The sequence below is a fragment of the Eimeria necatrix genome, genomic scaffold (assembly GCF_000499385.1).
Source record: "Eimeria necatrix Houghton genomic scaffold, Enh_scaff43, whole genome shotgun sequence".
Lineage (NCBI taxonomy): Eukaryota > Apicomplexa > Conoidasida > Eucoccidiorida > Eimeriidae > Eimeria > Eimeria necatrix.
In genome coordinates, this window is record NW_013654802.1 from 17077 (window position 1) to 39932 (window position 22856).

At 48.0% G+C, this 22856-nt stretch overlaps 4 protein-coding genes across 4 annotated transcripts; 2 read left to right on the forward strand and 2 right to left on the reverse strand.

The window, feature by feature from the left end:
* Positions 1–225: 225 nt before the first annotated feature.
* ENH_00053980 (CAM kinase, CDPK family, putative) lies at positions 226–884 on the forward strand (the record flags this gene model as incomplete). The annotated part of the gene is made up of 2 exons (XM_013583737.1): positions 226–345; positions 546–884. The coding sequence occupies 2 exons, from the start codon at positions 226–228 to the stop codon at positions 882–884; spliced, it is 459 nt and encodes a 152-aa protein (XP_013439191.1).
* Positions 885–8637: 7753 nt separating this feature from the next.
* On the forward strand, positions 8638–10500 carry ENH_00053990 (Glucose-6-phosphate dehydrogenase, putative; the record flags this gene model as incomplete). The annotated part of the gene is made up of 9 exons (XM_013583738.1): positions 8638–8688; positions 8808–8898; positions 8989–9123; positions 9270–9337; positions 9444–9524; positions 9654–9764; positions 9906–9996; positions 10108–10203; positions 10322–10500. The coding sequence occupies 9 exons, from the start codon at positions 8638–8640 to the stop codon at positions 10498–10500; spliced, it is 903 nt and encodes a 300-aa protein (XP_013439192.1).
* Positions 10501–11593: 1093 nt separating this feature from the next.
* ENH_00054000 (3-methyl-2-oxobutanoate hydroxymethyltransferase, putative) lies at positions 11594–15810 on the reverse strand (the record flags this gene model as incomplete). The annotated part of the gene is made up of 14 exons (XM_013583739.1): positions 11594–11702; positions 11816–11960; positions 12167–12275; positions 12601–12654; positions 12748–12860; positions 13068–13774; positions 13943–14030; positions 14201–14293; positions 14470–14529; positions 14641–14716; positions 14857–15002; positions 15155–15220; positions 15333–15420; positions 15652–15810. 14 exons carry the CDS (start codon positions 15808–15810, stop codon positions 11594–11596), a joined length of 2013 nt encoding a protein of 670 aa, XP_013439193.1.
* A 2331-nt stretch (positions 15811–18141) lies between these two features.
* On the reverse strand, positions 18142–18216 carry ENH_00054010 (hypothetical protein; the record flags this gene model as incomplete). Its single annotated transcript, XM_013583740.1, has 1 exon — positions 18142–18216. The coding sequence occupies one exon, from the start codon at positions 18214–18216 to the stop codon at positions 18142–18144; it is 75 nt and encodes a 24-aa protein (XP_013439194.1).
* Between the last annotated feature and the right edge of the window lie 4640 nt (positions 18217–22856).

The window sequence follows — 22856 nt, forward strand, 5'->3', positions numbered from 1 at the left end:
ACCAGAAATACATCCTAGCACTAATTTCTGGGTTAGTTTTAATCATGAAGTACGAAATAAGCAAAAATTCATTCGAGGGCAATCACGCCGGTAAACTTTGCCCAGCTGGAGGTCATTAAGTACTGTGTTGCTGACGAAGCACGGTGGCCGCTTGTACTCACTGTATTTTGTTGCTGTTGATTTGTTCATAAACATGGGGGCGCAGCGGGCCTCAAGAAAGCAGGCATGAAAGAACTACCTAGCGACCTAGAGCAACTGATGAATGACGTGGACTCGGACGGCTCAGGAGTAATTGACTACACAGAGTTTGTTGCGGCCACACTTGACAAGAGGCAGTATATACAAGTGAGTAGATTAATGCTTTTTTTGTGTTCTGATGCAAAAGACACTACATTAGCTCCTACAGCAGGCACTGTGCTTGGCTGTTCCGCACTAGGACGTGTAAAGATTACTGCTGCATTAGTATTGCTCGTGGGTATTTCAAGATGCGTTCCCTTGTCCACACGCTTCTGGAGGTGTGCTTAAAATTTTGTGCTTCTTTACAGGAAGACGTGTGCTGGGCGGCGTTCCGTGTCTTTGATTTGGACGGAAACGGGCGAATATCTGCTCAGGATCTAGCGCATGTTCTCTTGAACACGGACGTGCAGAGCGTTTTTCCGTCGCCTGCATCGCTCGGCAATGGCAGCGCTTCGTTGCATGCCCAATCTGCTGCGGCACAGGATGTTCAAGAAGACGCCAACAAAGGACCAGGAAGCAGTCAATCCCCGCAACAGAAGCAACAGCAAATGCAGCAAATCAAAAGTATCATCCGTGAGGTGGACCGGAATGGAGATGGAGAGGTTCGTTATGGTGGTTTCTGGGTAGAGGCGGCCTGCAGGTCCTAGTTCTGAAATGCTCGTAATTAAGCGTTTAGCTTGTCATTGTTGTAAATACCCAAGCTTGATGGCGCAGTCAGAACTACGCATCCACTTAGCTCGCCTCACTGGATGACATTAGCGGGACACAGAAGCGAAGTTGTGGTGCCCTAGACTCTTTCAAATTAGCTCGAGGTCAGATGCAACCTAATAACGCTTCATCATCCAAAAAACTGCTGGAACTAGTGTACTTGATATACCTAACAGCTGTCTCGATGAAACTGCTGGAACTAGTGTACTTGATATACCTAATAGCTGTCTCGAAGAAATGATGTGATCATATGCCTGCACTTCAGATTGACTTCGATGAATTCATGGACATGATGCGGCGGAGTACCACGTACGCTTCTTCGCCATGAGTTTCACTGCTTGGCGGTTTGCTAGAAGACCTTGTGATGCTTTAAACATATCATGTGTCCGACGATACTGATTATACCGTTACTGCAATGTCAGGCGTATGATTCTGGCTTTGAATGCAGGTGACCAACTCTAAGAACGCGATGCAACGCGAATTAACATGCATTCGAATATGCCACTGAACAGATTGCTGTTTCTTTCAGTAACTTGACAATCATTTTGCACTTTCTGTGCAGTACGTGGCCCTTAGCTGCAATTTGGCATTGGCTCGCACGAGCATTGCGTAGACTATGGGAATGTTACTTAGTGTTCTTTTGTGCCCAAAGGTAGTAGCTGTGCCCGGCTATTTACTTTGCTAAAACGCAACCCTTGTGACTGATATCTTTTCCGCTGCTGCAAATAACCCCAGCATTTTATATACGGCAGCTGCTGGTGGGAAAGGCAGCTGGTAGCCCTGAACGCCCTCTGAATTCCCAGGGCTTTGAAGCAAGAATCCTGCTAAGCAGGGCGTCGCCTAAACGATATGCTCAGCGGTGTCGGGCTGCAAAGGCTAAGCATTGGCGTTCGGCTTGCTGAAGAGGCACCACCGTCTCGTTTAGATAGACCACAACAGGAAGAATTCATTGTTTGGTCACGACTGCTGCCTAATGCCACGGATGATTGATCGAGGATTGCCCCCATAACATTATATGTTCTTTTCTTTATTTTAATATGTTAGATCAACGCAAACCTTTTGACAGTATTGTACCGGCAGATTACATTACAGGTGAATGCACGCATGCACCATACGAAATCACAAATTCTTTAGAGTGCATCTTGCCATGCGTGTATATTGCCAAGGCCCCAGTTGTGATAGGACTCCAAAGGCCTCAAAAGCTTTATGCTTGCAGATTTCTCGTCTTTTTTAGTTGCTTGTGCGTGGTGCTAGCTGCAGTGAAAGCCTTCACGCCCGAAGCCTTTGGGTGCCAACGTTGAACGTTGGACTACTGAGGACCGGTTTCCAGAAAAGATTAGCAAACTTTAGTTAATTGGATGGTTTGTTTCTGCTACAGTTCAAGTCGTTTGTTTGGAGCTAATACATTTTAAAATTGTCCTCTTCCCACCGATAGTCGATGTTGTAAGAGTCGGGGTTCATGGGTGGAATTAAGTTCGTTTTACTGAGTGTGCAAAACCCGATGTAAGCTCCTCACTTTGGAAAAAAGGTTCGGTAGATGTTGGCAAATGATGCCCCATAGTTCTTCTATTGTAGAGGCATCATAGACTCATGAAAGCTTCGCGCATAACCAAGCTGCTGTATATCGACAGAGAGCAAAAGCATACAGAATTGCTTAAACATGAGAACTAATTGTAATAATGAGTTTCGCACGGTGCGTTAGTGCATGTGGAGCATGTATTAAGTTTGACAGGAGCACGCAAACCATCTCTGCGCCTGTTAGCACAGTCTATTTTTCATCAATTTCATGGAGACGAACAATTCTTAATGCATTCCCTGGTGTGTTTGCTTTGTTGTTCTTCCCAAAAAATATTTTGCTTTCGAGTTAGTAGAAGGTGAGCATCTGATGCCAAGTTTAGCATTCAACGTTCTCGGCTCGCCTGAGGGGTGTCTGTACCTAAATTTCCCAGTATTCAATATGCGAAAGCATGCGACGTTTGTGACTATAAATTATGCATTTCAATTTGTCGGTACCCAGCAAAGTAGCTGCCTCGGTAGATTTAGTGAACAGCGCTCTCTGCTGCTACTACGCTGCGTCCTGGCGCATGAATAGGACGCCCCTCCGACAAATCCTCTGCACTCGACACATACCTCATAAAACAAAACCAAATAATCAGTAGCCAATCATCCGTCGTATCTGTCCATCGAACCTCCTTAAAAGCCGAAAAATCGTAGTCTTGACTCTCCTTACCCGGTTGCGGCGATGCCCCACACCAGTGCTGTCATTGTCAGCCGCAACCCCCGGGGATTCAAATAATCCCGGAGCAGCCCCCAAGTTCTAGTGAGCGCGGCCTCACCTCATCCCTGCATGGGTTTCCTTTCTCGCTACATCGGTGCACACAAATCCAATAAGGACAAACGTTCTCAGATAAACCCTTTAAAGCATGATAATTCACGTCTGTCTGTTTTTCAGCCTGCCCAAGGTTTTCGGCGTCTTTTGGTACGCGTCTCCGCATGCTGCAACGGCGACACTGCCAGCTCCAATCCCTGGTCTTACAGAGAAACACCGGAGACAGCTTCCGCAGCAAGAGCCCAAATCCTGTAGCAAAAACCCCTCCAACTATGTTTCATACGTAGAATAGTAAATGCTACAGCCTTGGGAAGCTGTACTGGCGCCGGTATTTTCATGCCAAAGCCACTTGAGTCACAGCAAGCACAAGCTCGGCTAACGGGATATCCTCTTGCAATAAATGAACTGGGCCTTCATTGAGTCCGATGGTTCCTAGTAAGGAAAATGCATGGAAGAATTTTCGGCCTGTGTTGACAACAACTGGAAAGGAGACAAGGGGACTTCACCGCTCCTCCCAGCATCACACACAATCAGTGGGAAACTTACGGAGAAAAATCAAGTGCTTGAAGTCAGGTATTTGAGCCATGTGTCAGCTCTGTGGGTTCTCGAATCATTGCACTGGCGTAGGATCCCAGTGCGAGCAGCGGAAACATTTGCCAGACCCTCATCCGATAATATTCTCGCTCGTGAGCACTGTCCCATGCATCATTTTTTAGTAGATTTTTTCCATTCTGGTTTAAGCCACACAGCAGACCAGCTTTGACCAGTCGAATGGTCCTTTCATAACTTGAAGTTTTGATATATTCAGGCTATCGTTTTCCCGCTTCGTATAAGGAATGTTGACACCTTTTGTTTGGTCCGACAGGCAACCTCCTACCCTCTCGTACTCACATAGCCGCTCCTCAGATGATGAAAAATTGGGTTGCATCCGTCTGGTGGCTATGCTCATCAGCTACTCCTCCGTAGAACCAGTAGGAGTGAATCTTAACGCCTCCTACTTGGAACTACAGGCAGTCTCCTAGCCTCTCGTACTCAAGTAGCTGCTCTTCAGATACTGAAAAATTGAATTGTATTAGTCTAGTGGCCGTGCCGGGAGTTGACAAACTGTGGGATGTTACCGAATGATGTGAATTAGGAAATTTTGAAGTTGGAACTTTCACGTAGCAAAGAATCAAAAATGAGGTTTTTCAGCTCGGTGTACAAGCCTTCATACGCTCCTACATTTGCCAACCCCCCAGTACGATGACCTACTAGAGCCAATTACCAACATCGCATCGACTCCCATGCAAAACCCCCACTATAGACTCAACACACACTCTGGAACACTTTAAAAACAGTGCAGCCATTTCGGAGGTAAAAGCTTAAAAAAAAGAAGCCAACTACAGCGCGGCAGCCAACGTAGCACCAACATCTCCACAGATTAACGCGCCGCATTGCCAATGCGCCAAACACTCTTAGTACAGCAGCGTTAAGATTTTAATAGAGTCTCTGATTTGGTTTAATGAGGTGCTTGCAGGGAGGGTGTTTTTCAGGCGGAGGTATGTTCTACTTTGACAGACACAACGGTTTCAGTCCCAACTTCCGGTTGGAGGCTTGCGGCGGATTACAGCTGCGCCATCTTAACAGTTACGGATGCAGTTCCCTTACAGTTTTGTCTCAAATATGATTAAGTACACCTTTCAAAATCCGTCTGGGTTTGTTTTTATGTAAATCTCTTGCGCGGAGCGTGTGGCAAACCAGCGACCTCTTTCGGGAGTGGTTGAGTTCGGTAATAGCAGAGCTGTTTTCACAAACAGTGTTGAATTTTTCGGAAACATGTCGAAAAATTTGAGCGGTAAGCCAAGCTGTGGCAACACACTTCCACGCAAAGCGCCGGCAGACAATGCTTTAGCCGGTCCAACGTGTGTAAATGGAGTGTGTACGATGTGGAGCGTCCACATGTATGGAGTTTAAGCACCCCATAGTCCCTTTTACGTATTGGCCACTCGAAAAGGGATGGGTGGTTTTACACTATTGTGCTAACGGCATTTCTAAGCGCAGTCTATGGAGAGCCTAAATGCATCGGGCTTACAGGTTACATACGCGAGTTACGTATTGCAGACTTACTGCCTTCAACTCAGCATGAAGGGGAAGAAGCACTACCAGAGTTGACGTGGTTCTGTCTCTGCGCGGTTCCGGCGTGCCTTGTAGGTAACTCGTTTCTGCAACCAAGGACAGCGGAGGAAGGAGTTGCTATGTCGGCCAGTATGAGTTCGTCACCTGGAGAAAGGAGGCTCAGGCTGATGCAGCCAGCTGCCATCAGTGTGCCATGTCAGAGTGTAGAAGACTTTGAAGCACAGAGTCTGGACCTTGTCCTTAGGACTCTTAGGTCGCTGCTGGACGAGAACCCCTTTAAGCAACTCGTCGTAGGGCTCTCAGGTACGAAAGTGTCATATGGAACAAATTGCCATTATGCATAGGTGTGCGGGTACTTTTCGTCGTCTCAGCCTTGTGAATCTGTTCGTTGGCTACTTCATCAGTCGACGCACTACCATACACTTGGTCCGATTTCCTCTTGCAAAAGTGAGCCCTTTCCCATTGATGTCTTGTGGGATTACTTTGGATGGCAGGCGGTAGTACTCCAGGGCCTTTGTACGCGGCACTACGGCAGACAGCAATTTCGCACATTCAAAAAGGGAAGAAGGATCAATGGCAGTCCAGCGAACAACCAGACTCCGAAAGTTTCTCGCAATCACCCATAGATTTTTCGCGTGTAAGCTTCTTCCTTGTCGATGAGCGCTACGTTCCGCCGACTGATCCTAAGTCGAATGTCCGTCTCGTCATGGAGGAGCTGTTTGGGCAAGAAGTCTGGAGTGACCCCGCTGCTGGCGGCACCATGAAGTTCAGGCCAACGGCCAATGCCTGGCCTTACACCATCGACTTCTCTTATCCCGACACTTCGCTGCCCGTGGACAGATGCATTGCAGAGTATAGAGAAGTGGGTTCCGACAACCAGCCGAGTGGATTAATACCTCGCATCTTTTTAAATTCCACTGCCTTACGCAGTGGAATTTAAAAAGATGCGCTCATGTCGAGTGGTCATGCAGCTGTTGTAAAAGTCATGGAGGGTTCTGCTTCGAATTTGTGCAGCGTCTAGTTTCAGCGTGTGACTTTGGATGTCTATTTGTTGTTGAGTTTCCGACTTATTTGGCTACCTTCTTTGCACAGCCAAAGTTGCATTGAGTGGTGTGTAAACTGTGCGGCCAGAGTCTGAGCAACTTACTGCGGCGGCACGGAGGTTTGGATCTAGTCCTTTTGGGAATGGGAGATGATGGTCACATAGCATCAATATTTCCACCCCTGAGCGTGACTCAGCACGAAACAGCGAGATGCCCACGTTCCATGGTGGTTCATTCGACCACCGACCGGTGAGGGTTCCAACCTAACTGTGATTTGCTACTACTTCCAGCTTAAACCTCACACAAAAACGCAGAATCTTAAGTGGTGCGTGTCTTCAACAGTTTTGACGTGCACGACCGGATATCTGTTACTCTACACCTCCTTGCTGGAGCAAGCCGCAAGATTTTTCTCATCAAGGGAGAGTCAAAGCTGAATACGTGGTTCCAGATGGAAACTGACCCAGAACAGGTGTGGTAAACTGTCCGCTAGGTTTCTTTCTGTCTGATGCACTAGCGAACGTGTTTTTCATCATTGTGGATTGGTATGCCATTCTTGGTGTGCAGTCGCCACTTAATTTCCCGGCACGTGAAGTAATTAGTAGCGGGGGATGCTATCTTGTTTCCTTCCCTTCAATTGACGACTTTTCAAGAAGAAGGAGGAACGCGAACCGGCCGCTGCTTGTGAAGCACACAAGCACCAATGTACTGGACACGCATCATCTTTCTGTCATCGTCTTTGGTGCCAGTGGCGACCTGGCGAAGAGGAAGACATAGTGAGCGCAGCATGTGACATACGTAGCAGATTCTGTATATAGCCGTTTAGAAGCTCTCCTGCATAGTTAATTCTAACAGTGCGGCTGGAAGAGGGATTGTCGATTTCGTCACCAGCTACTTCCTGTGCTGCGGGTGGCTGTACCTCAGTCCCGCGCTTTTCAGCCTATTTTGCGAAGGTCTTCTCCCGCCAAATGTGCACGTCGTAGTAGGTTGCTGCCATACGCTTTCAGACAGAAAAAATAGTGGCAGTTAATTGAAGTTCCTTTGAGGCACTGCTTTCAGAAGTTCTTATGTGCTGGTGACTTGGATGCTCCGATGCTTTTATATATGCAGTTTGTTTGCTTGATCTGTTATCTTGTCTAGGGATTTGCGCGCTCGAAACTGGATGTAGAAGACTTCTGGAAACAGATTGCAGAGCACCTCAAGTGCGTTGAAATCCCTCTGATGGGGCACTTGCAGTCAAAAATTGTGTAGAGTTTTAGGAGGGTAGAATTTTACTCAGTGAGAGTGAGAGTGCCCCTATGGAGAGCTCCGACAGGTTGAAAGCCTTATTGTGTCTTGATTGTTCAGGGAGTTATCAACCTACTTCTCACGTCAGATGGCGCCTTTGAGTAGCAAATGCGATGACCTTGTAGAACGTTTTCGACGCATCTGCACATACATGTACGCAGCGGGTATGGTGCCGGTGCCGGTCCTTCCCACAGTTGAAACAAAAGTAAAGCAACGTTCGTCACTCCTCGGTAGTGCCAACACACCCTATTGCTTTATTGCCCTCGAAGCAGTTTGGTGTGATTGTGGTACTAATCGCAGAAGTGGCGACGGCTACGACGATGCCGTTGCACTAAAGAAACTTAGCAATTACCTTGACAAGCTTGAAGGGCCGGAGAAAAATAACAACAGGCTGTTCTACTTGGCACTTCCGCCACAGCTCTTCGCGCTCAGCGTTCGATCAATCAGGAAGCACTGCTGGGCACAAAAGGGTAGGCCGCACTCTAGAGACCCCCGAACAGCTGTTTGAACACGTGACGTTTTGGAGACACGCACTCTGAATACCCTGTTGCCTGTAAATTAGAGTGTTTTGTGGAACGACTTTTAAGAAGTCGTTGCTTCTCAACCATTGGGCGCTTTTTCCCGTTTTCCTAGGAATAGGGTCCCATCTTCTGTGCACTTATCAGGTTGGAACAGAGTGGTAGTTGAGAAGCCTTTTGGACGCGACAGTGAGAGCTCAGAGAAGTTGTCAAACGATCTCATGGAAGTCCTTAACGAAAGCGAGGTGAGGAATCAAGGGCACAAGGTTTCTTATGTTACTTGAACAAACGACACAGTACGCTTTTGGATGTTTCGCAGTCAGCAGAGTCAGCGCTTCGCACTTGTTCTGTGGCTGGGGATGAATTGCAGATATACCGCATTGACCATTACCTCGGCAAAGAGATGACCCTCTCGATCATTGCACTGCGTTTTGCTAATGTTGCTTTTAAACACGTAAGGCATGTTAGCCTTGTTTACAGCCCGCCGGCCAAATACCATACAGCAGCGCTACAGTCTTGGAGCCTCAGAGATTGTGAGCTGCCAGTAGTGTGGGTCTGAGTTGTTTCATGCAGCTTTTCCACAGGCACAACGTACGTTGCGTTCGCATCACATTCAAAGAAGACATTGGGACGAAAGGTCGTGGCGGGTACTTCAATAGCTACGGTAAGTGCAGTACTGGTCAGGGATTTCAGAAGTGCTCTTTCGTCTGGTTCGTGATTGTCTCAGAATTCCCGTATTTTTTTTTAATTGCAGGCATCATTCGGGACGTTATGCAGAACCACATGCTGCAGTTGTTGACGCTGATAGCCATGGAGCCTCCTGCTTCTCTGAGCGATGAGGATGTCAGAGATGAGAAAGTGAAGGTTTTGAAACAGATGCCTGCTATCAGTATGCTGCAGTGGAATAGTTGGCTCCACCTTCCTTGAGCACCATGCCCTTCCCCCAGCCATATGTCAGCTATTTCCTCAGATATTCCATGACAAGTGAACTCACTCAAAGTTTTGCTGTGTGAAATACTGAGTGGCCTCCTACAGAGCTAGAGGAAACAATCTTGGGGCAGTATACTGCTTCTCCCGACGGCACGCAACCAGGCTACCTAGATGTATGTTTCGCCTGCTTACCAGAGCTATTTCCCTTATGGAAGTTTTTGGCAGAGCTTCAAACTTGCTTATTTGTCTCTCTGAACTGCCGCAAGTGTTGCGCTTCAGGATCCCGGAGTCCCCCCCGATTCTCGGACGCCTACATTTTGCACGTGCGCACTGTGGATTGAGAATGAACGATGGCGAGACGTCCCGTTTATTTTTAAGGCAAGTTCTTACTAAGACTGACGCACTTTGCAAAGCGGGCTTTGGCGGAAAGAAGCGAAGTGCATTGTGTTGTCCCTTGGCGGCCGTGTCCGATTTTCTGCTTTATTTTAGGCTGGCAAGGCTCTGGAGAAGCGCTGCACGGAAATTCGCATTCAGCTGCGTCCCATTGCTCAGTCTTTTTACCCCGAGGAGGAACTCGCGGAAAACGAACTCGTCATAATCGTAAGCAGAGCCGGTTAAGGACTGTTGCTCAGCGACACAAACTACACTGGGCATATGCCGGCATTGGGCTGCTGACCATTCGTTCATATTTCCTAGTGCACAGTTTCATTTCGCAAGAGCTGCTGTAGAGCGCGGTTTCAGGTACAACCTCGTGAGGCTATTTATCTGAAGTTCTATACGAAGAAGCCGGGGCTTGCATCGGGGCTTCAGCTTACGGAATTAGACCTATCAGGTGCGGTGTCGAAGTGAAAATGCCTAGTGGTCACCAAGTGACATGGCAAATACTTCTGGCGTCAGCGTGCGTGCAGCTTGCACCGTTTTGCTGTCGTGCTTTGGGTTGCAGTGATGGACAGACTGCAGGTTGACCGCCTTCCTGATGCCTACGAGCGCCTATTGTTAGATGTAATTAAGGGCGATAGACAGAATTTCGTTAGAACAGGTGCGTTTACTGCCGGGCGACCACCTCAGCAAGTTGAATTCTCCAGCAAGTTGAATTCTCCCACCTGGTCACGAAATCATCAGTGCCTGCTCCAGCAATCTGTCAATCTGCGCTGCAGACGAGCTGCGTGAGGCTTGGCGCATATTCACGCCACTCCTCAAGCAGATCGACAGCCCGGGGGTCAAACCGGAGCCTTATCCGTACGGGTCGCATGGACCAGAGTCGGCGTATGCATTCATTCAGAAATACTACAGCTATCATGAAGAGGCGCGTTACCAATGGCAAGCAAAGCATTAGGCTCCTTCGGAGGAGCAGTTCATTTCATCTGCTTGAATTTGTCCACTGGGTACATCCATGCCTGCAGGATGCTTGGATCGTATCTACTTAGCCGCCGAGAAACGTTTGCTGCATCATGCAAAACCTGCGTGATGCTTGCTTCAACCTCAGCCGATTTGTGTTAGTCCAGTTTCGTTGTGACAGTTGCAGCTAGTGACGCCAGAGTTTGGGTTCAATGAAAACTTGGGTGAACTGTTTGAGAGCAACTTGACTTACTAACTATTCTACGGCTCTTGTGGCAAAGAAATTAGCTTCCTAACGGCCCACTTTGCGCAACAGAAGGACCGGACTGCATGTAGTCTGGACTGCAGGCAGTGCATGAGTGCGGTTTGAAACCATTAAAAGGGGTTTCCTGCCCATGATGTACTAAGCGCCTGGGGGAGCCGTCGCAAGTCAGCAGGACTCTGCCGACGCGAAAGCGCTACACATTCGGGAGGCTCATTGTCGAAAAAACTTCACTTGTTCAATTTGTATGCACAGTGCAAGCTCAACTGGATGAATGCTGAATCCACCCGTACCATTCACTGGCAGCTTTAGTGTTGAGAGTGCTCAAGTCTTCCTCAACATGCGTCTATCAGAGCAACCAGGGGGTGCACTTCACCCAAGTCTCATCATCTCTCTACTCCACTGTGTAACTCGTTCCTCGCTCGATTTTTAGGAAGCAGGTTGCGTAGTGGTCAATCGACGAACGTTCGTAGCTTCAAGCACTCCTACAAGCTCGAGAAGCAGCCTGTTTACATGGGCATTTAGGCCAACTGCATTTGCTTCTCGTATGACTGAACACTCACAAACCAGGAACATGGGGACGTGAAGTATACTATACACGCATGAAAGATCTTGTTTCTGTTTGCCAGAGTGCGCAGAGTTTACCTTCTCCAGAAATATCTACAAGCTCTAACGAGCGACCCTGACGTAGCTGGCATAGTGTCGAAGAAATGTTATTCATTGATGCGCGGGCGACGGCAAGAACAGCGGCAGAGGCAGAAGCCTGAAGAACCAACAATACAAAGACGCACCTAGCTAAACATGTATTTGCAAGCACTAACTCCGAGCTTCAGGTAACACGGGAAGCTGAACTACCAGTGGAATTAATGATGCATACAAATGTCAACGGAATGCCTTTCGCCCTCGCAACTGCCACAACCTCGGACACCACCAGCTTCCTGAAGACGTGCGCATGGAACACAAAAGAAAGAACAGTTCTAATGCCTTCACATAAAATACATCTGTACAACTTCCGAAACAGCATGAAGGCAGAAAATCTGCCCATCCACACCTGGCAAGCTCCATTCTGGGGTCCAGAAGCTGGCCGTTGGCACAGTTCAGCAGCGCAGCGAGAGGGTTGATGCAGCAGTTCACTGCTGCTTTTTCCCATAAGATTTCGTCCAACTTGTACCACGGCAGGAGTTCACAAGAGACCCCTAAGCAACAGCAGTACAGCCGGTGGGCAACCTGTCCAGATGAGCCGTTTGCATCGTTCTTTGGGTGGCAAAACTAAGCATGGGCGAGTTACACACGTCTCCACTACGTTCGAAAGCTCGAAGTTTTCAAAGACTTTCCAGATGAAGTATCGCCTCAAGTGCATTCTGGACTCGCTGCCTCTATGCAGATGCGCGAGCTGGAATACCTCTGGCTCGAAGCATAGCATACAGCTCTTCAGCCTTCTGTGATGCTCGATGCATATGCCCGCAGATCTTCACATGGCCATTGCCAACTTTCTGCACGTGCAGTGGTTCCTGAGAACAATCGGTAAAATTTCTGGGTGCTTTATTTTCCAATTTCCAAGAAATTTTTGGCGTCCACATGAAGTATCTTGTGCAAGTGTCTGAAAACAGGCAATCTAGCAAGCTGCCCAACATCGGAGATGAAGATCATGAAAAACCAATGTAGAAGCTTTTGTGGGGCATGTGCTCCGTGCGAATCCGAGATTTTCCAGTTCAGATTCAGGGAAGATAGCAGCACGTGTAGGTAAGGAAGGCGAAACAATCTATTATCTGTGGTTGTGCTCTGACAACGCCAAAAGTGCTAAGAGTGTCCAGCGATTCATCCGCCAGTTCACACCTCTTCAGCCGCAGCAAGGGACGTCGGCATGAACACGAGAGGAGAGGGTTTGCCCTGAAGACACACGAAACCACAAGGATTGCTCCCACTGTGCAGTGCACACACTTAAGTTGGTGGAGAAGCTAAGCAAGCAGCACGTTCCCTCACTCCTGATAGTAATAGCCGGTCATGAAGTGCTCGCAGTATTCGCGGGGCCTTCAGCCCATTTTGCAAAGAAGCTACGATTCCTTCAGCTCGTGCGACCCCGAAAGCGCATTCAGCTGCAGTCACATGTGGCTCCTAAACAGCAGTGCTGCGCTTGCACTGACGTAAGCACATGAGAGGGAAGAACTCGCACGCATTCGGGACATCAAGGTCTTCAATGCATTCGTGCAGATTTATTCGAATGTTTGAAGGCAGAAAAGCAGAATTCCTCGTGGGCGCCGTCAGGTTTACGCGTTCAATATGGGACTCATGTGTCAGCTTACCTATTTGCTGCGTATCTCCTGAGTTGCAAGCAATTATAACAAGATCAAAAACTCGGCCCAAAGATTCTGCCGCTTTGCGTGAAATCACGTTTACCCGCCGTTGCTCCCCTGCCCCACTAGCACAACAGCCACTCTGGACCATTTCGTTCGTCAGCATGAAGGAATGCTTAGCGCCACTCTCAGGATCGCTGGGGACTGATGACGATGCAGCTCCAGCGGACTGCAGTGCAGTCAACATTCCTTGTTTCCGAACACAAGCAGCAATCAAGTCCTCCCTTGATGTGCAGATGGTAACTTCAGTGCCCCGCATTTGCATGCGCTGCCACCCTGCACAGTCTCCATTAACTGGGGGTGATATCGAGCCAGCCATGATCCACGCAAAAAGCTGCCCCATTCGACCACCGCCCCATACACAAACTTTGTAAGGCTCTCTTGAATCAGCCTCGTTGGAGTCCGACGAGCTTTCAAGTCCCCCAGAGCACGTGTCGGCTGTCTTGGAAGCGGAAGTGTCTGTGGCGCCGCCTTCTGAAGGTAAAGCCTGGATATCTATGGCAGCTCTCACTCCGCTCGAGCAAATTGCTGACAATTTCTCGCTCTCCGCTGGCTTCATGAAGGTTGAATTGCACGGTTTCGGGAAAGAACCTGCCACCACCTCGGCCCTATACGTCCCTATAGCCGAGACCGCCATATCATATAGATTGGCATACCTGAAGGACGCCACACGCAAAGAAACATTCACGGTGGCGTCGAACCACACTGGGCAAGAAAGCAAGACCTATCAATTTCGGTGCCGGTAGACGGATGGAACAATCGTCGATTTATCCGCGTAAGCTGGCGATGCACTACAAAAGTGTGCAGCATTGCATCACGTATACCTTTTCGCAAACTTGAATACTTTCGTGCCCGGTCCACAGAGCCCCAACATGTCGTGAATGACCAAAACCTGGCCATCACACCCGGCACCTGAGAACCTCATGATCAATGCACACGCCTCATAACTTTTGCAAGGGACAAACATTTATTAGCGGCTGAAGCCACGTTCCTAACTGCTTCTCCATTATCTTTCTATTTAGTACATGTGTTGCATGCTGCGCTGGTATTCGATGAAACGTCATCTCCGCCCAGTAGCTAACCTGCGCCAATGCCGATCGTGGGTATCCTTAGATTCTTGGAAATTAGCTCCGCCGCCTCCGCACAAACCATCTCTAGTACTAAGAAGGAAGCACCTTCATCGATAAACACAAGCACTGCCCTCCAGTCCACGGTTATCGGCCTCAAACTACAAGCTGGCCTGCATTTTAAAGAGACCATGCATAATCGCTTCAAGTCTCGTGGCCCCTGCAATTCCGTACGAGCACGATGGCGATGCCGTTTCGCCAGCGTTACTGAAAGAACTACCTACCTGCCTCTTGCAGATCAACTGCCTGCTGCAAAAGCCGCTCCGCATCTGCTGCTGTGCTTCCTGTAAAAAAAAGGATCCCTTCATTCACCTTAAAGTATGTGTTGTTTTAGAGTCGAAGTGCAGGAACAATGCCCCCCAAACTTGCAGGCATGCAAACCGTATCTCACTAACCTGTGCTTGCAAATGAAGTGGCAGTTTGCGGAAGCAAGCCAATGTGGCAACAAACTGCGGCGTGCCTCTGTACCTCCTGCACATGTAAAGACATACCACAAGCAAAACGGGATTCGACTCGTAAACTGGCTGTGCGTGTCGCTGAAACCTTTGGATGGCTACTTTGGACAGGTCTACGCCAGTGGATGCCCCTTGCGTGTTTCATAGAAAACGTACCCTTACAACATCCGGAAGGTACCCTTCCAGCTTGACTAGCTGAATACCCGTCTCTTGGACCACTCTAACCGTCGTTGCAACTGCTTCCTTTGGTGTATTATATGTACCATATGGAAGGTCGAACATTACAATGGATCGCCGACTGCCTGCGCAAATGGGGGACTGGGGCATCGAAAACTGATGTACGCATTGGGCAAATCATCTCGCTCAGAACTTTCACAGCGGTATGAATAGCTATCGCTGCTATGCATACCCACCACTCCAGTGAGGATGCCCCTCCACACAGGTGACTACGCACCTTTCTGAACCAGCTTGGCGAACAAGATCATAGTGTCCAGGTCAACGGCTGTCGTCCTGGGCTCCCCTGCATTCATGAAGCAGAGATACGTAGTCGCAACCTATTGCGCACCAGGCCAGCAGACTTAATGTAAGCATCTGGGGAAAACACCCAGAATAACATATCTTTGAAAGCTCACCCATGACAACATTAGCAAGCGAGTCGCCAACAAGCTGAATATCCACCAGCGCATCATCTGCAACTCGTGCCGTGAACATGTCATACGCCTGCGCGGTAAAGTCAGCCAAGAGACTCCGCACTTTCAAACTTGAAGGGCCGACTTCGGCCAAATGCGCAGCAAACAATGCGCTCCATCAATCCATCTAGGTGCATCCATTTTCCGATCATTAAGTACACCTGTAAAGATTGAGCTGCGGTTGAGCAGTGCAGCAGCAAGGCTGGGGGGCTCCCAAACGCCCAAGTTCAGAGGATCCACGCAAGAAACACAGCAAACGCACCGTGCACATGACGATTTTCTCCTTGCGGCGTTTTTTCCCGATGACTTGGCCAAGTGTTAGGCGTTTCATGCCATGTAGCTGGGAAAGGGATGTGCACGCTCCAGGTCCCCAAGTACTGTCATCACCGTCGCCTCCAGAAGCTCCGTAAAAACTGCTCATTCTCTGTCGTCTTTAGGAGGCTTGCTTCTGACACGAGAGAATTGGGAATGCCACAATCTGTGTGTGCGTCAGCCTGAATGCTAAAAAAGCCTATAGCCGCAATATTTTTAGAGATTTCGCTGAAGAGCATTCGAGGTTCGTCTAGTTGAACGATCGAACGTTGTGCAACTTCCGGTCTTCTCCACTGGCTTCCCCACCGTTAAAGCATATACGGTGCAGCTGACGCGTTTCCCACATGCAAATGTGCAGTTTCTACGCTTATTAAGACGGGATCTCGCTCAACAATACGCATGTGTGCTTACACGAGACACAGTCCCCGATGGCAAGCTGGGGGGCTGAAGCATCTGGGTCTTTGTTCAAGGCGAAGTCTTCAAACTCATTAAAAGTTAGGGCAGCTCATATTACTTCATCAATTCTTTTTTTTAATCAAGTAAATACTCTGCATTATATGTATTGTAGCCAAGTGGGCCTCACTCATCACTCTCAAAATCCTCGTTCCAATTCTTTGTGCCGCAGCTCCAGATGCGCAACGTAAAATACTTGCAACTTTACGTGTATCGAAAGCCAAAGTTTATTTTTATCTAATTTTTAATTGTTTCCAAGAGAAAATCCAGAACAGCTCGTGTGGGTATATTTCTGCTCAAGCTGCCCAGCTCCAGTTTATCATTTCCGCCATTTGGACTGCTAACGGGACAGGAGAAGCCAACAAAGATTGATTCCCATGCTGCAAAGCTTAGTATATACATTGCATTAGACCGTGGAACTACCTGACTTTCATTCACGTCTGTGCTAGGGAAGCTCCACAGTGTTCATATCGTGGGACTTGCTACCGTCGGTGCGCTGCTCTCTTTCCAAAAAAGTCACGCTACCTTAGCCGTGGTCGATGGATGTCTCATGTCGTGCATGATGTAAGTAAGCGTGCAAGGCTGCAAGTTTTACAAGTTTAGCTGCGTCGTGCGAAGGCGCGAGCCCGCTGGTTGGCGCGAGCAACAACAAGGCGTTTCAGCTTTCTTCACGCAAGACCATACAATACCACGGTCTGTAGAGGCATTGAAACTGTGAGGCAGTGAAATATGCCAAGTTTCTGGAAGCTGCTACCAGAATCGCTGTCTATGGTATACAACGCACAGGAAGCTCACCATTTGGACGACATTACAGGGGATTTTGCGAAAGGAATTCGGGCGCAAAATAGCACTTCCGAAGTAACGGTATTCAATTTGAGGAAATCTAAATTGTTACTTTTACTTGAGCCTCTTGCTGTGCCCAACGAAATGCACAGAACGCAGGTTCAGGACATCTTCAAGCTACTAAGCGAGGGGCTTCTCTTGTTGCTGTACCCTGTCTAAATGTGCGTGAGTGCAGCAGGAGCTTGCAATCTGTCGTTGCATGGAGTGGTGTGAGGACACCGTTCAGCGGGCAAAAGAGTGAAAGTGCTCTACTGTATACAGCGCTGAAACAAGGTTGGATAGCCCTAAAGCTGCGCTGACGCAGATGGTGAAGTGCAGAGAGAAATATATGATAGTTTGCCTGAAGCTTTAGATTCTCGAGCACACTTGGAGCCAAGAGCAGTTCGAACGACAGGGTTTCAGCACCTCCTTCTAGCCCCCCCAGCCCACAAACGTATCTCTTTGCTTGCTAGTGTCTAGCACCGAGTTCGTGTGTTATTTTACCGTTCAACGTGCAGCAAATGGATCTATACGGCTAGAACTGCATGCAACGCGAGTTTGAAGCTCATGCTGAGAAGAACTGAATGAGCCAGTTGCTCTGAAACGCTTGTTGCACGGAGTTCATGTGAACACGCCATAGATTTACACAACATGCGTTGCCTGCAACGAAGCAGATTCTGATGGATTGCTTATCGCTTCGTGATTTCCGGAGGCAACGTAGTCTATCGCCCACCAGCAGGTGGTGAGGCAGAGGGAAAAACAATGTTCCAAATAAACTGTTAGCCCCCTCTTGAACCGGCTCACTCTGGAGAGGCGAGAATTCGTAGAAATATTTTTCATGCTGGTTGAATGCACTGGAAGGAGTGTTGTCTAATTAATCAAACAGAAAGGTTGCGACATTGGACGTGACCCAGGAATGTCAAACAGTTAGGGGGATATTTTGAACTAACTGGTCAGATTCCACTCAGATACGATGTAAAGGTTGCGTCTTTTAGCTTTCATGTTCCGTATTCATTGTTCTATCACTCCTACGTAGGTAATAAAATCACAGCCACTGGGTCACATTTCCCGCTGCGGGCAATCCCTAGATCGGCAGGGTCAACTGGGTGCTGCTGCTGCCGCCAATGCAGTCCCTAACGACAAGCTTCATGAATATAATCGTATTTCAGCATGAGGATGCCAAACGAAGCGGGAGCGCTTGGCTCGTAAGTATTGACCAGCTCGCCGATTTGCCATTCATAGCCTACCTGTCCACAGGATCTGCTAGGTATCAGGGGAGCACTCTGATGTTCCTAGGTTTCCAGAGTCAAATATATTTGCGAATCCGTTTTCCCGCACAAAACGAGATTCAAGTGCTATGGAGGTACTGTCACTTAGCAAGAGGGCCCGTCGAATTGCTGCGTGCGTGGTTTGCCCCTGCTCGCCGCGCCGAGCTTGGGGGCAAGTCTTTTGACACTTCATTGGCAGCCTAATTTTACTTTAACAATGCTCGAAACAGCCCAGGCGTGGCAGGGGATGGCTTCTGAGAGGAAGGAAGCAGCTTTATCCTCTCGTCGCCAGGGTGCTCGGCTTGTTGCACGAAGTATTTTAGGTGACGCACTCGTGCAGTACTCCAACATAAGAGGAGTCTCATACTAATAGAGTCTTTAATCTTATATTTGTACTAGATTTCAAATTGAATGTGTATCTGAGATTTCTTGTGCGCTCTACACGCCGCCTTACGTGCTCTGCACGCCGTGTGTCAGCTGGCTGGTGACCCTCTAGAAGTCTAGCCTTGAAGCCACTTCTAACCGTGCAGCACAGTGTGAGATGCAGTTGCTGCTGTCAAGACAAATATTATACTTTTAAAGACTCGTAAAGGGCTTGCTTTGAGGATGCAGTGATGCGAAAATTTGGAATCGGCCTGGCATGCAAGGCGACTGCACGAGCATTGGGGCTTTGGCACGCATTCTCGGTATCTGCAAGCTGGAGCCTTTTCTAAATAAGATATGTGTATGAGCACAACTAACCCGTAGTATCGATGAAATAGTTTCACCAGAAACACGAAAGGCAGTTTTTGGGCATTGTTTTCTATGCAGTACTTGGATGTATAGCGAGGAGCCTGCTGTTTGTTGGGGAGCGTCGACAATGCCGTCGGGCCCCACAAAATGACCCGGACTGAGAGATGATAGAAGAATAGTTGATAGCCAAAAGCAATTCCTGGCGGCTGACGGGCGAAGCGAAGATTGTTCCCGGAACAATTGAACGGCCACCCTGTTCGAGGGAGGCAGTCCCTTCCATGACAGTATTGCAGAACTCATGTGTCGAGGCTTAGGTACAGTTCCACGTTTCAAACCTTGGAGGAGCTGACGAGTTGAATGCTCAGCTCAGCCCTTAGCCTTCTCACTTGAGTTCTACAGAGGTGTATGGCCCGGCAATGCAAAGGGTGAGAATATGAATTGCACGAACCGCCGCACAGACTGTACGCATGGTAACCCAATCGTGGGTATTCGGGCAAGAGAACTGGAACATCGTTTACATTTAGAGCGTTTGAAAGCAGTAAGAGCGAACATAGATAATGCTAAACCTTTCATGGGCAATACAGAACAGCAGCAGAAGCGACCCAGAAAATCGTATCAGGTTCGCTCAAAGGAGAAGATGCAGGCACATGACAACTTCAAGATGTTGACTACAATTGCTACTACGATGAACCGACCGTACCGTCTGCCGCCCAAACCAGTGGCGCCTCGCAGCCTCAACATTGGGTTGAGAAAAAGGGAACATTGGAAAATAGTCAAAGAGAACCAAGTGAGATGTAGCCTTGTCACGGACCCCAATCAAAGAACTATTTTCATACTTTGAGGCAGAAAGTCTTTGTATTTGCTCTTTAACCTCTCAGCAATTTCTTGAGCGGCTGGAAAGGTCCAAGCCACTGGTGGCAACGGTAGAACAATATAGACGGGACTTTGCAGAGCATGAGCGCCGCCTTATGCTATGCAGTTACACTTGTCGTAGAAACGCGGCAAAAGATAAATCGTTTCATCAGACAACTTCGAGGCCTGAGAGACACAATGCCAGTGGCAACGGGACTTCCAGCCATCGGACAGAGGAACAAGTGCTCAGACAGAAGGTACGCTATGACACTGAAAATCGTGGTTCACCCCAGTCATTATTCCAGCTCGTGGAAGTCTGAAAAGAGCAGTTGTCGGCTTTTTGTCCTCTCATTCTGCCGCAGTTGGCTGCTAAATGCTACAAGAGCAGAGATGGCCCACACGCTTCAGCGGTGCAACCGGGGTCTCGTGCTCCTCATCCCGCACGCTCACCGCAACCACGTCAAAAACAATTTGATAAAAGATATAAAGAATTCAAATGCTATCCCGCTTCAAAACAAATGTGGGCTCCACCGAAGGTTTTCGTTCCGAGCGACCTGCCCAAGCCAATAAGCGTTTCTGCTTGACTCGTGAAAGGCAGGCTGAATGATGCCTTTACTTAATTGCTTCAGAAAAGCCCTATCTTTTTTTTGGAATCTGAGCTTCTGATGCAATGCACAGCCTAACCACCTGAAAACACGTAGAGATATCTGTAAACTGCCCGTGTGTACACCTAAGTAGAAGTACCAATACACGTTAATCAGCTTGCTTTTCTTAGAAGAACACTAAAATAATCGTAGAAGCTTGCCAAAATATGCAAATTTGAAGGAAAAATTAAACACCAAAGGAAACAAACGGAAACAAAAGAGCTAACATTCAAGTTACTCCGATTTTGTAAACAAACTCTGCTTTGACGCGCCTTTATTCACTATTTAGCCCACTTGTACGCATCTGTTGAATGTAGTGCAATGACTTTAATCCCTTAAACCTACGCGGGAGCAAAATCACCATTATCCTGATGCTGATACTTAAAGTGGTAGTGGTATAAGGTGCGTCTACTGAAATCCTTATTGGGTTTTCCAGCAGCCAATGAACCGCGTAGGGCTCTTGTGTGCTTTTGATTGGAATAAAGTGATATTTGGGCTCATTAGAGGAAACGAAAATGCCAGTGGGAAAACGAGAACACACAACCTGAAATACCGCTTCTGGCGTATTTTTGTTAAGGATGTAAAGTGTCCTTGACAAAATTTGTGAATGTTAGAAGTTGTCGATGTTACTGCACGGGTACAAGCCAGTGCATGGAAGCCTGTCTGCCTGAGGAGCCTCATTTAGGCGGATGACATGGGTGATTCGTCCCCTTGAAAAGTAAAATGCCATTTGGGTGTTTTTGTCTGTGAAAAGTGTCTCTAATGAGTAGCGTTACGTGTAATCCTATGTAGCCAGAACGGAAAAGACACGTTGGAGCTATTTCCTGCATACTATGGTGACTCCTAATTTGTTTCTTTCACATTTCAATTGGTATTTTTTCAATATATTTTCAGTGTTTGCGTGTGGGCCCTTTTATTGTGCTTTGGATGCTAATCTTCAATTTTATTTTCTAAAGTGCACCTATTGCTTGCTTGCTGCTTTTTCTTTGGAGCCAACGTTTCTGTCCAGCGTACACGAACAGAAGGGCGAACACACGCACAGATGACCTCTGCTCCAGCAAGAGCTGGAGCAGGAGGTCATCTTTAGTTTCTGGAAGCACGCAAGTTGAATCGCCTGCATTGCACTCTCTACGTAAAGGCAATCTTAGGGAAAGCCTCTTCTTCTACTAAGCACGTCGACGGCTTCTCAAAGCTAGCTAAAGTTAAGGCTTAACAGCGGAGATCAGAGCAGCATCCTACGCCACACTTAGAGTTCCGTGCACTAGACACAATCAGCTGACTAATCTTGAGAAAACTGGCCGAATATAACCCTACAGACACTAGACACTAGTGTCTCACTGCAAGGGAACTACTGCCCCAAACCGAGTGCTGCTGGGAGGGACCCTCAATGTTGGCCGCAAATGTCCCGAGGGAGAGAATCGTGCCTCTGATCAGTGTCGGTTTTTCGATAGTTGCACTCTCCTTTTTGTCGATGCCGTGCATAAAATCGGAGAACCGGGTTTTGCTTTTGCTGGCATGCACGCATGCCGATACAACACAGAAGCAACATTACTCACTCAGTATGTTCCTGAGCCGTGAAAATAAAACTTTGCCTGGGGTACTAATAATAGAACTGGAAGTAGAAGTGACAAGAGTGCAGCACGCGTGGCTCAAGCGAAGGCTTCCAAGCTACAACGTCTTATGGGTTTAAAAGTTTCATCGTGTTTTAATGGATTGAATTGGAAGGGGAGGCAAATAAGCGACACTCCTCTACCGTTCAATTCGAAGGAGTGCAACGACAAAAATGGGCACAGGTGAAATCAATGCATACCCAACGACTTCACGTCAAATTTGAGACAACCAACATAACAGACATACCACAGGTCATAAGTCTGAGCGGCACAGTTGGGAAACAATCTAGAGAGTTCACGCACACACACACGGGGAGCATGAAGCTACCCGCCATACGCTTGAGGTTTTGGAGTTGCTGGGAGCCAGACCGGAAAAGCAGCGACGAAGCCGATAACCTATTCAACTAGGACTAAGGACTGTTAAATTGTGGATAATCGGAGTAGAGGACGCTGAGACCAATGCAAGCGCCACTGAAGTGTTGGTAACTCGAAGTCAGGAAAAGGCCTAAAAAGTAGCACCGAATGCTTCTGTGAAGCGAAATGTGAAAAGGGAGTATACAAATAGTTGGCATTTCAACGAGGTTCATGCTTGAAACGTGAAGTGCTGGCGCTTTTGCAGTGCCTCGACAGGCCCAGTCGGTCTTAGATCAAGTACTCGCAGCGGATGCTGTCAAACCTACGCAAATTAGCAACTAAAAGCCGACAAATCTATCGCAACTTCATATAAAAGCGCTTAGTCCGCAGGCGGTAACGCTATTATTTTTGTGCTGCACA